Here is an 11,660-nt window from a genome sequence, read left to right as displayed (position 1 = left end):
TTCAGACTTGTAGTGAAGTAACACATGGGTATTTTCATATATAAACTGGAAGCTTTCTTTCATTACAATTTCTATCTTATATATATATAATGAGAGATATTATATATATATATATATATATATATATATATATATATAATCATTATTTTTAATGATGACGCCACTTGTTCATGCTAAGGGGGCGTGAGCTTACGCTCTCACTGCACTCTATTGCGCATGCTCAAGGAATCCGCGGTGCGCAATGTTTTCAAATTGTGTGAGATGTCTGGTGTGGGGCTAACGATGACTACCGATCGTCATTCTAATATCAACAATTCATATAATAATTGCGGTCGAGACGAACGAATGGACATGGAAATAGACTCTGCTCACACTGTTACTGACCGAGGAGACATGGATTCGGGAACACGGACAGCTTTTTCTTCAAATGGCAGTGGTGGGGAAGACGACGAATCTGAGGCCGCAGACCGGGAAAGGGAAGCCGGGGGCTCGAGTACGCCACGTACCGGAGATGGAACAGGACTTGGCTGCGGCAGAGAGCAGGAGGTCTCGGTAGAAATAGGCGAGACCTACTTATGTCAGCGAGCAGACAAGTCATGGCGTAAGTTGAAAATATATTAGAACAACTTGTTGTTGTCCAAAATATTGTGAAAATGTGTTTTTTAATATTCTGTTTGTAAGCACACTGGTCTGTTTTCCGTTATTATTATTATTATTATAAGATTGTTAGCTAATATAACGTAATAAGTAACGGATGCAATTTTAGGTTGTATGTCTGTTGTTGGTTTTCTTAAGAGTTGTTATTCGTTTTACCTACTAAATCTTGTGTTTTTTTTCCTTCCTGTAGACTCAGCTGAAGTTATTCAGTCCAGACTAAATGAACAGGAGGGCAGAGAGGAGTTCTATGTCCATTATGTTGGATGTAGGTTGTGTATATTCGGTACCATGTGGTACTGTAGTTTTGTACAGTATATAGCTACATCAGTAAACAGGTGTATGCCCACATATTTGTCTATGGTCATTATTTTCTAATATATATATATATATATATATATATATATATATATATACAGAAAAAAGACACATTTATTATTTATTCAATTATTTCTCTCTCGAAAAACTGAAAATCTGCCAAGTTTGTGAACTCTTTGTGGCGTTTGTGGCACTTCCTTTAGCAGTTGATACTTCAACCATACATCTTGTATAATCACAAACGAGTCTCTTAAATCTGCATTTTGGGATTTTTGCCCACTCCTCCTTGGAGAACTCCGCCAGTTGAGAGAGCTTGGAGGGGCATTTACCTGAATTTTTCCCGGTGCTTCTTGGTGTAAATTTTGATGGCCATCCATTCCTGAGCAGAGTTGCGGTGATGCTGAGTACCCTCCATGTACCATGATTACCATGTCTTACAGTGGATGAATGAAGCTGGAATTTTTTGCAGATGGTCTTGTAGCTTTCCCCAGACTGACCACCAGACTAACCAGACCACCTTCTTACTGATGTCCTTCAATGTCTCTTTCCTCTTGGCAATGTTGATCTGTGTGCTTTATGCCTCATCACAGCAGTGGTTTGGTTGGCTTCCTCTCCCTTTTAATCAATGTGGCTCAAAACCTTTCCCAAGGACGTCTCATTAAGGAGTTCTGCTCAAGGAGTTCACAAACTTTCAAACAGCACTTGTATATATTTGTGCTGTGTGTGTATGTGACTCTCTCTCTTTCTCTCTCTCTCTCTCTCTCTCTCTCTCTCTCTCTCTCTCATATATATAGATATAGAGAGAGAGATAGATAGATAGACAGACAGACAGACAGACACAAAACACACACGCACAACATTTAGTCGTTGACACACATTTGAAAGTATTAAAGCCTAGGCATGATTTCCACCACAGCAGAAGACAGAATCCTGAAATCTTTTGCACAGTTAACAGACGGCTGGATGAGTGGGTTGGAAAGGGTCGCCTGGCATTGACAAAAACTGTGAAGGACGCTGTGAGGAAGAGCGTGGAGGAAGGAGGGGGAGGGGAGCTTGGAGACCAGCCGGAGAGGAAGATCACTCGCAACCAGAAACGCAAGCACGATGAGATCAACCATGTTCAGAAGGTAGCAAAAGGCCAAATGCCTTTTAAATAACCACATGTGTTTATCTGTGCTTTTTCTTTCGTGTTATAGTGTCTATAATTTAGGCAAGCCAAGTGTATTTATACAACATTTATTTTTATTTATACTTTCATACACACTGGCAATTCAAAGTGCTTTGTATCAGAAAAAAATAAGCTTATTATGACCTGAGGTCTATCACCATTGGATGGTCATTACCCATTTTTTTATCATATCACATCCCTGCTTTTCATTTGTGCCTCATTTGATGCAACACTGATCTGCAATCTCCACTTCAGATGGTTTACTTGAGTAATGTTTACTTCTTCAGACCTATGCTGAAATGGATCCCACTACAGCTGCCCTGGAGAAGGAGCACGAAGCAGTAAGAGAGACTCACTGTACTAGAGCTGCGTGACGTCTGAAGAACGTTAAACAGCTAATCTCCATCTTTCTCTTAGGTGATCTCAGCTGTGATGTCCCTCTCTTATTTAGCATCTTAAACTCACTCCCTGCAGATCACCAAAGTGAAATATGTGGACAAGATCCAGATTGGGAATTTTGAAATCGATGCCTGGTACTTTTCCCCTTTCCCTGATGACTATGGGAAGCAACCCAAGCTTTGGATCTGTGAATACTGCTTGAAGTACATGAAGTATGAGAAGACCTTCAGATACCACCTGGTCAGTTCCCCCAATCTGTTTCTTCATAAGTATGGCTGTTATATTGCACTTATTGCTCTATGCATCTGATGTTGGCAGATGCAGGTCTAATCAAATTACACAAATGAACAATTACAAGCACCTGTCTATAAACCTGTCTATAAAGTTTCAGTGTTATGTACAGTGATGTCAGTAACGCGTTACTCTAATCTTAACACTTTTTTCGGTAACGAGTAATATAATGCGCTACTATTTCCAGTCCAGTAATCAGATTAAAGTTACTTATCCACGTAACTGTGCGTTACTATTTTTATTTTCCCTAGTAAAAATATATATTTTTGCTTTCTTCTTGACTGAGTTCTACTTTTGCGCCTGACCGTAGCGCTCGACTCCGCACGCGACCCTGTGAGAGCTCGAGCACGTTTTACAAGTCATTTTTTTTGCAGTATTCTCCGTAACGATATGTGGTAGTTTCAAGAAATACCTGATAAATTTTGATGTTGCTTTGTGTTCCACGTTTGAAAAGTGCTGTAATTTTGACTAACGTAGCCTACTTTAAAATGCTTGAAATTGTAATGGTATTTAGTTTCACAACAAATAGCTGTCTGACTGAACAGTTCGCTTGTATTACGTTTACAAATAAATTTACAAATAATACCGCGCAGCTACACAAACGTAATGTCAGGAGATACTGTAGCGACTACTACTCCTCACGGCGAATTCCCTAACGGACAGACACTTGGCCACTCAAGGAGTCTTAGCCCTTTAAGTGACACTGGGGGAGGCGGCGCCTGCCGGCGCCAGAGTTACGTTATCAATAAAGTTTCCCTCCTTGGGATTTTTGGATTAAGCAGTTTCTGCCTCGGTTTTCGAACCTGCTTCAATACATTGTTACTGTTAAAATGCACTTCCAATAAAGTGAGTATTGGAAAAATTTATTTTGCTGCTGAATGTAACTACTAAAGTAACTTGTAATCTAACGTAGTTACTTTTAAAATCAAGTAATCAGTAACGTAACTAAGTTACTTTTAAAAGGAGTAATCAGTAATCGGATTACTTTTTCAAGGTAACTAAGCCATCACTGGTTATGTAACATGTTTTTGTTTTCTTCTTGTTTTGCAGACCCAGTGCCAGTGGCGTCAGCCCCCTGGGAAGGAGATTTATCGCCGCGGCAATATCTCAGTGTATGAGGTGGATGGACGTGACCATAAAGTGAGCTTCAAATCAGCATAACCCCACCTCCATTCAGTATAACACAGAAATTAGAGGCACAACAATGAAACTAAATATAACGCAATAGAAATATTTGAAGTACCGTATTTTCCGGACTAAAAGCCGCTACTTTTTCCCCCACGCTTTGAACCATGCGGCTTATAATGAGGTGTGGCTTTTCTGTAGACTTTTCTTCACCCGTCAGGGGGCTCATTTTCATTTAGCACATGCAAGCAGCAGGCACAATGGAGAAATTTTATTCAAGCCATCATGTGTTGTGCCTAATTCCGACTCCCCTCGTTTGCATACGCATAAAGACGCTACAGATGATATTCGGGGGTTACAGTGATTATAACTTAGTTCATTGAGCACTCTAGTTTTGTCCTAACTAGATATTTATTCATAATACTGCTGTAACAGGCCTACTGCGAAGTAATGTGATCAGAGGTGAACTTCGGTATAGCCGGTGTATAATTTAATTTAAAATAATTAACACCCTTGAGGTTAATGACTTTTTGTTTTATTCTACAAAACCCACGGCTCGGTAATACAGCGTATTTAATTTTCAGCCATCTCATGGCTCCGTTCTTTTATGCATGCGCTGTTTTTTTTCTTATCATATATTTGAGTACTACAAAAGCCAAATCTGTCGCAGATTTGCGGCTTATACAACATTTTCCTGTTTTTTTTTTTACTTTGTAGGTGTGGCTTATATTGAGGTGCGCTCTATATTCGAGAAAATACGTTAAATAGAATTGAAAGTTATTGTAAAGAGATGGCTGGAGCAGTTTTGAGGTTGTGTAGGCCATTGTGTTGTGTTTCTATTGGATGTGTAGATCTACTGCCAGAACCTGTGTCTCCTTGCCAAGCTCTTCCTGGACCACAAAACGCTCTACTTTGACGTGGAACCCTTCATATTTTACATCCTCACAGAGGTCAACAGACAGGGGGCACACATCGTGGGTTACTTCTCTAAAGTAAGCCTGTCTGCTTTGTCTGTGTGAAATGCACATAATAGATCTGTTTTCATGTTGACGGGGTGTGTGCATGTGTTACTGCTTATATATGAAATTACACTTGCTTTAAACAGGAGAAGGAGTCTCCAGATGGGAATAATGTGGCATGCATCCTCACACTCCCGCCATACCAGCGTAGAGGATACGGGAAATTTCTCATCGCATTCAGTACGTTTCAGCTATGATGTCAAAAATAGTGACACCTGACTTATGATGTAACCTGTATAAATGGTGATGTATTCAGATATTCGTGTCATACAGTGGATAGGACACATTTTTGGATTTTTAGTTTTCATATTCATAAATTACATAAAGAACACTACTGTCTGTAGCTTTGAACATGTTCATGATTTATTTATTATTTTTTCCAAATTTCTGTCAGTGTGAATCTCTGTGTATTTTGTCCTGTTAGGTTACGAGCTGTCAAAGTTGGAGAGCACGGTCGGCTCTCCAGAAAAGCCTCTGTCAGATTTGGGTAAGTTGAGTTACAGGAGCTACTGGTCCTGGGTACTGCTAGAGATTCTGCGAGACTTCAGAGGAACGCTGTCCATCAAAGACCTCAGGTACACACTCATAGCGCTCCCTCATCCAAAGATACACCGGGATGACAAGCACCCTGCTTGGCCACATGTTAAGAATGAACGTAACAGGAAGTTCTTTACATCCTGCAGTCAGATGACGAGCATCACGCAGAGTGACATCATCAGTACACTGCAGTCTCTGAACATGGTGAAGTACTGGAAAGGGCAGCATGTGATCTGTGTCACACCAAAACTCGTTGAGGAACATCTGAAGAGTGCCCAGTACAAGAAACCTCCCATCACAGGTACAGTCAGGATCTCCAACGTGCTGCCTCATTTCATCTGGTGCAGCTCTCTCTGTCTCTCTCCCTCCCCCTCTCCTCCCCCCTTCTAGTGTCAGAGGTAGAATTTCTAAAATTGAAAAGCAAGCCATGATTATTTTCTTTTTTTTTTTTTTTCTTTTTTTTTTTTTTCTTTCAGAGTTGATGTTACTAATTAATTCTACCTGTTGGACTGAGGTCATTAGCCACAGGCTAAAATGAAATCCCAAGGAATATTTTCAGTTTATGTCTCTTAATAATTTAATCTTTAATAATTTAAATTCACTAGACAAAACATCTGGTTCTTTGTCCTCTGTAAGTGAAGGAAGTGCTCTTCGGTGACCCCACATGTTTCTTTTTTCATGTGCAGTGGACACTCTGTGTCTTAAATGGGCTCCACCAAAGCACAAACAGGCCAAGTTCTCCAAGAAGTGAGACATTCGGACTGGTTTCCGGACGAAGCATCCCAACACTGATCAAGAAATAACTTTTGTGTTCTGTTTATGTTTGCTAAAGAGGAAAGATGTAAGATAGTTCATTGCTTTTTTAAATAAAAAGAAAAAAGAATTTCATTTTTTTGTGTGTGCATTATTCAGTTGTTGCGTGGCATTATTGTAGGACCTACGGGATAGTTAAGGTACATCGTCCTTATTTTAATATAAGTACCACAAAAAGTCTAGGTAATTTATCATGAAGTTCTAAAATGCAGAAAGCACTAAAATGAATTATTAATTGAACCATATGGAATTACCTATTGCCCTGACAGCACCTGTGTATGTCAGTTGAAAGGTGATACTACAGTTGAGGCTGAAGTGGGAGGAAGCATATGCTGTCATGTAAGAAGAGGATACAATATTCCTGCCAAGGAACCATCATGGCTGGTTTAAGAGCCTGTTTAAATTGTACCTTTTGATCCACTGCAAATATCCTACTAGGTAGAATATGGCAGGACTGGAATGTATAGTGCAGTGAGTACATTCCTGATCTTCAGTAAGGGTTGACTGAGTCCTCAATGTCGTTTATAAGAACTACATTAGAGTTTTATGAAGGACCTCTGAAACATGAAATGCTCCAAAAATCCTAGGCACTCGAGCATAAATTAATGAGTGAATAGACACCTAAATATCAGCATGTATTTCACCAGTTTTTTGGAACGGTTTTACCTTGATGTTTCTGTAGTAACTCAGCCATACCCGTAGAACAATGGAGCCATTGGAAGGCCAGTGAGGTAGCGGTTTTTCATTGGCCGTTGCAAACAGGTAGGCACACAGGTACCGTTGTTACTCGGTCATCCAGATTCCCCACCTCTGGACGTTTTTTTGGTTTTTTTTTTTTTTTTTTGGTTCGATGGCCGCCGCTTTTCCTCATGTACATACCTTTGAGCTAAAGCTATCACCATCTACGTGGAACATAAAGGGATCAAAATATGACCGACATTTTAAATAAGGAATCGCAAAAACGTCTAATAACCCGACAAGTCTTTGAAGAATTTTCGTTAAAATATTCTGTGGACAAGTTCGCGTGAAGACAATCACACTCAAAGTTCGGTTACATTGTCTAAATATCGAATCGGCACCTGTTCTTGTCTCTTCATCTCCGGGTAAGAATCCGAAAAAGAATTAGCTTTTAATGAACAAATTAATTATTTAAATGATTTTATCAGGAGCGAAGTATGTTTTTCAAAACATTTTTTGTTCATAACGACTTAATAAAACCTTTGCTCACAGAATGTTCAATCCAAGGATAAAGGTACTTATTACTCTGCTTGCCACAGGTAAGTCATCGGGGCGTAGACTTCGTCCATAATGTTCAGCGCAGTTGTTTTAATCTCTTAGTACTGTCGAGATTTAAAATTTGATGGCATCAAGCTTAAAGATAACCACATAATGCAGCTTAATCAATATGACACGTGGTTTTCATCTATAAAATATTAATACAATTATATTATTTGCTATATAAATCAACCTATGGTATCTCATTTCTGCCAAGATTTTTTCTTTTTACTTACTGTTCTTGTACTTGTGAAACATATTTTGTGAAACTCCAGTGATCTGGAACACTGATTGAAAGATTTAACTTTTTTATAACATTAAAAACAATATTGTTACAAAATATATCACTTTAGATTTCTCAGCCATTGTTTTGTTCTAAGTCACATTGAATTATTAGTACATAACTGTACTATAATTTGACCTAGAGATTTTACACAGGTTCACAGTCATTCTCTCAATCATGCAGGTCTGTGGCTCATACAAACCTGTGAGGCTCAAGGTAATTATTGTACACAGCTTTGTCTTGCCTCTTTATTCCTATTTGGATTAGCTTATGACATTTCACTTCTGTGTCTTGCAAACATGCCTCTGTATGGGTCCAGGTTCATAAGCAGTTGTCTAGAAAAAAAACCTTAGAATGATCAGGATGCAAGAAGGAACCATGAAGAATGCATCATGGCAACACATTGTAGGGAGGCTCTGCTGTTTGTGCCAAGGCCTTTATCTGGCAGTGTTCACCACTCTCCTGCCTGTATAGCATGTGGAAGGCCTCCGCTGGTAAATCGCATTGTCGGAGGAAATGAAGCGCAAGATGGGGCATGGCCATGGCAGGTTGACATCCAGACGGAGACGAACGGCCACGTTTGCGGAGGGTCCATCATCTCCACAGGCTGGGTGCTGTCTGCCGCACACTGCTTCCCTTAGTAAGTCCTCTGCAGCCTTCCAGCACGGTGGCGCTCAAACTGCAGTTTGGAAAGAGCAGCTGATCTGGAGGTGGTGATGTACGGCAGGGAGATGTTGAAGAATGTGACAGTGATGACTAGCAAAGACATAAATGCTTCCTAAATTCAGGTTAAAATGTGGTTTAAAGGCTGTTTATTTGAAATTTGTGTGATGTATAGTTTCTGTTTAGTCAAGTTTTCATATATAGACTGTATTTACCAAACTCTGTTTCAGCTGAGTTAACGTGCCATATAAAGACTCTATTTACCCCACTCTATTGTCACATTTGCCTTAAGCCCTGCAGATGTGTCTCCATATCGCCTCTACATGGGCCGCTATCAGCTTAATGGCTACAACCAGTTTGAAATGATGAGTCGCGTGAAGAGGGTCGTGATCCCAGAGGGGTACTCCAACCCGCAGGAGGGCAGAGACATTGCCCTAGTACAGCTGAGCACCCCAGTAACCTGGTCGGATAGGATACAGCCTGTGTGCCTGCCGAGTGCCGACCTGGATTTCAGCAGCGGGACCCTGTGCTATGTCACCGGCTGGGGGAACATCCAGGAAGGAGGTGAGAGAGTCATGCTGTGTGTGGAGTGGTTGGTCACCTGAGCTAATGCTACACTCCATGTAGAAGGGCCTGTAGACCATGACAGGAAGCCTGCAGGAGATATGCTGGTAGTGTTTTGTAGGGGGGCAGGTAGACAATGAGATCATTATGACTGAATTCGAGACAAAGAGGTGACCACTGAGACGTGGCACTAAAAAGGTTGTTCTTGAGCTGTTCTTGAGCTGTTCTTTAGCTGTTCTTTAGCTGTTCTTGACTGCTAAGCAGATGTACAATGCATGCCCTCCTTTCAAGTTTTCCATGGTGGGAACTAGAGTAGTTTAAACTTAGTTCTGAGACACTTAATTTTTATTCAAACATTTTCATGTGTGTTTTCTGTTAATGTTCTTTACTTACATTATGTGAAATATTGTTAAACAGTATTTTTTATCATATAAAGTAATGTTGTAACCAATCACTAGCATTTATCTATATTTTCAGTGGCATTATTTGTAACTAATGGTCTGGAAAGGGTAAGAAATGTGGATTTTTGGGATACAAATGTGAAATTCTGAGGAATTAACAGTGAATGAAATGTACCATAAATCAAGATCCTTTTTCTTACCAAAACAGAGGCTAAAACCATATAAATGGAATGTATATCTAATGTCAAATTTCCACTGAATTCTGCAATATTTTAGAACAGCATAATTAAAACAAAATGTTATTAATTAACTAATTACATTCATTTAACTCATTTAAATATGAACCATTTCCAAGAATGAAGCCCAAAGTGTGCTGAGCGATATTTACTGTGCTGCAGTGGTTTGGCCTCAACTCTGCTCTCTCCTCTCCACACAGTCGCTCTGTCTGGAATCGGCACACTACGGCAAGTAGGAGTGCCCATAATTGACCAAGCATCCTGCAGCTTGATGTACCAGAGCCAATCGTCTAATTCAGACACAGTGGTCATCCTACCAGACATGATCTGCGCTGGCTACAAATGGGGAGGCAGGGACTCGTGTCAGGTGGGAGTCCATGTACCTGAGCATGTAGAGAAGTGGAGTAGTGGAGAGAGAAGTGGGGTAGTGGAGTTTCTTCTCTGCGGAGTAGAAATACTTCTAAAACACATCCCAAAGCATGATTTCCAGTGTGGATTTACAACATTTGGCAGACACTATCCAAAGCCACTTAGATAATTATCTTTATTACAGTCTGTGCTGGTGAGAGCATCTAGTTCTAGCTTGTCTACCATGCAAAGACACCCTAAGAGATGACTTTGCAAGCCAAGGATACTAAATCATTTTATTCAGTTTCATATAGGATTTTATTTCTCTTAAGGAGTTTCTTTAGTGTCATTATTGCATACCAGATAAGAATATATTTAGCATGTACATTTATTTGGTTGTAAAAAAATTAATTTTAAGTTGCATTAGTCATTTTTTATTAGTCATTTTACTTCTGGAACAAATGTGAACCTCTTTAGCATCAATGAGAAAAGAACATACATAGATTTTAGAGAATCTTCATTAATGACACATATTACAAATAAAGCAAGATGACAATTAAATCAAATAGTAAGAAAATTACCCAAACTCACGCAGCTCTAGAACATCGTCTCTTGCAAGTATACAACCTGTGCATGTACAAATAGGTTATATCTGACAATGTTTCTCCTGTTAGGGAGATTCTGGAGGACCCCTCGTTTGTCCTGTAGGCAATGGGACATGGATTCAGGCGGGGGTTGTGAGCTTTGGCCTGGGGTGTGCCCAACGGAACAGACCTGGCATTTACTCCAGAGTGTCGAGCTTTGCGGGCCTTATCAGCTCCACAGTGCCACGTGCACAGCTGATGGGACAGGCATGCAGCAGTGAGCCCCAAGGCTTTCTGGTGCTAGGTCTTGGTTTAGCATCAGCACTGCTCACAAAATAATGGACCTGCAAGGTAGACGTACCACCTCTGACCCTGCCAACAGTGAACAGTGATCTTGAATTGTACTAGCTAAGCTAAGAGGCATTCACCTTGCCATGCAGGCTAGGGAGCTGTGAATATTTTGTATGTTCTTATTAAAAAGGAGACTAGTTGATAATCAATGTAATAAATCCCAAATAAGTGATAATAATTTGTGGTGAGAGTATCAGATTAGTAACGTGTGTTTTATTACTGTATGGTGATATATCTCTGTTTAATCTGATGTGTTAAATAATCAAAGCAGTGCCTGCATGGAGTCTGGTCCACTGCCAAAACTAAATAAAGATTTTTTTTTCTTACTGAGGTATTTGAGAATATCTTAATCTACACTTTCTAAATCTAATAATTCCTAATATCTCCTGTAGTTAATTAACTAAAGACATTAAGCTACTCTTTGGACCTATGTATTTGTTTTGGCTAACCTCATCTTCAACGTTTCAATTTGAGCGTTCGTTATTGCTACATTTTATACAACTAAATTTTAAAATAGAGGTTCTTAACATTAAATGTTTTTTGAAACTTAATAATCAGATTTGTGGTTTTGCATTTCATTTCTCAGTTCTGGCCAGGTTATTTTCTCATTCTCATTCTAGCATTTCTCCTA

At 39.7% G+C, this 11,660-nt stretch overlaps 2 protein-coding genes across 2 annotated transcripts; both read left to right on the top strand.

Moving 5' to 3' along the window:
* Nucleotides 1-189: 189 nt before the first annotated feature.
* Nucleotides 190-6,399, top strand: kat8 (K(lysine) acetyltransferase 8). The gene is made up of 11 exons (XM_076996216.1): nucleotides 190-601; nucleotides 848-922; nucleotides 1,921-2,099; nucleotides 2,428-2,481; nucleotides 2,615-2,779; nucleotides 3,881-3,970; nucleotides 4,807-4,947; nucleotides 5,061-5,154; nucleotides 5,399-5,549; nucleotides 5,658-5,812; nucleotides 6,198-6,399. Exons 1-11 carry the CDS (start codon nucleotides 217-219, stop codon nucleotides 6,260-6,262), a joined length of 1,554 nt encoding a protein of 517 aa, XP_076852331.1. The 5' UTR covers nucleotides 190-216; the 3' UTR covers nucleotides 6,263-6,399.
* A 776-nt stretch (nucleotides 6,400-7,175) lies between these two features.
* LOC143505999 (serine protease 33) lies at nucleotides 7,176-11,509 on the top strand. Its single transcript, XM_076996232.1, has 7 exons — nucleotides 7,176-7,427; nucleotides 7,555-7,601; nucleotides 8,066-8,098; nucleotides 8,357-8,522; nucleotides 8,838-9,109; nucleotides 9,947-10,113; nucleotides 10,769-11,509. The coding sequence occupies exons 2-7, from the start codon at nucleotides 7,556-7,558 to the stop codon at nucleotides 11,015-11,017; spliced, it is 933 nt and encodes a 310-aa protein (XP_076852347.1). The 5' UTR covers nucleotides 7,176-7,427; nucleotide 7,555; the 3' UTR covers nucleotides 11,018-11,509.
* The last annotated feature ends 151 nt before the right edge of the window (nucleotides 11,510-11,660 follow it).

Source organism: Brachyhypopomus gauderio, chromosome 2, assembly GCF_052324685.1.
Source record: "Brachyhypopomus gauderio isolate BG-103 chromosome 2, BGAUD_0.2, whole genome shotgun sequence".
In the NCBI taxonomy this organism is placed as follows: Eukaryota; Metazoa; Chordata; class Actinopteri; order Gymnotiformes; family Hypopomidae; genus Brachyhypopomus; species Brachyhypopomus gauderio.
The sequence above is the reverse complement of the archived record's forward strand: the minus strand, read 5'-3'. Positions and strand labels throughout refer to the sequence as shown.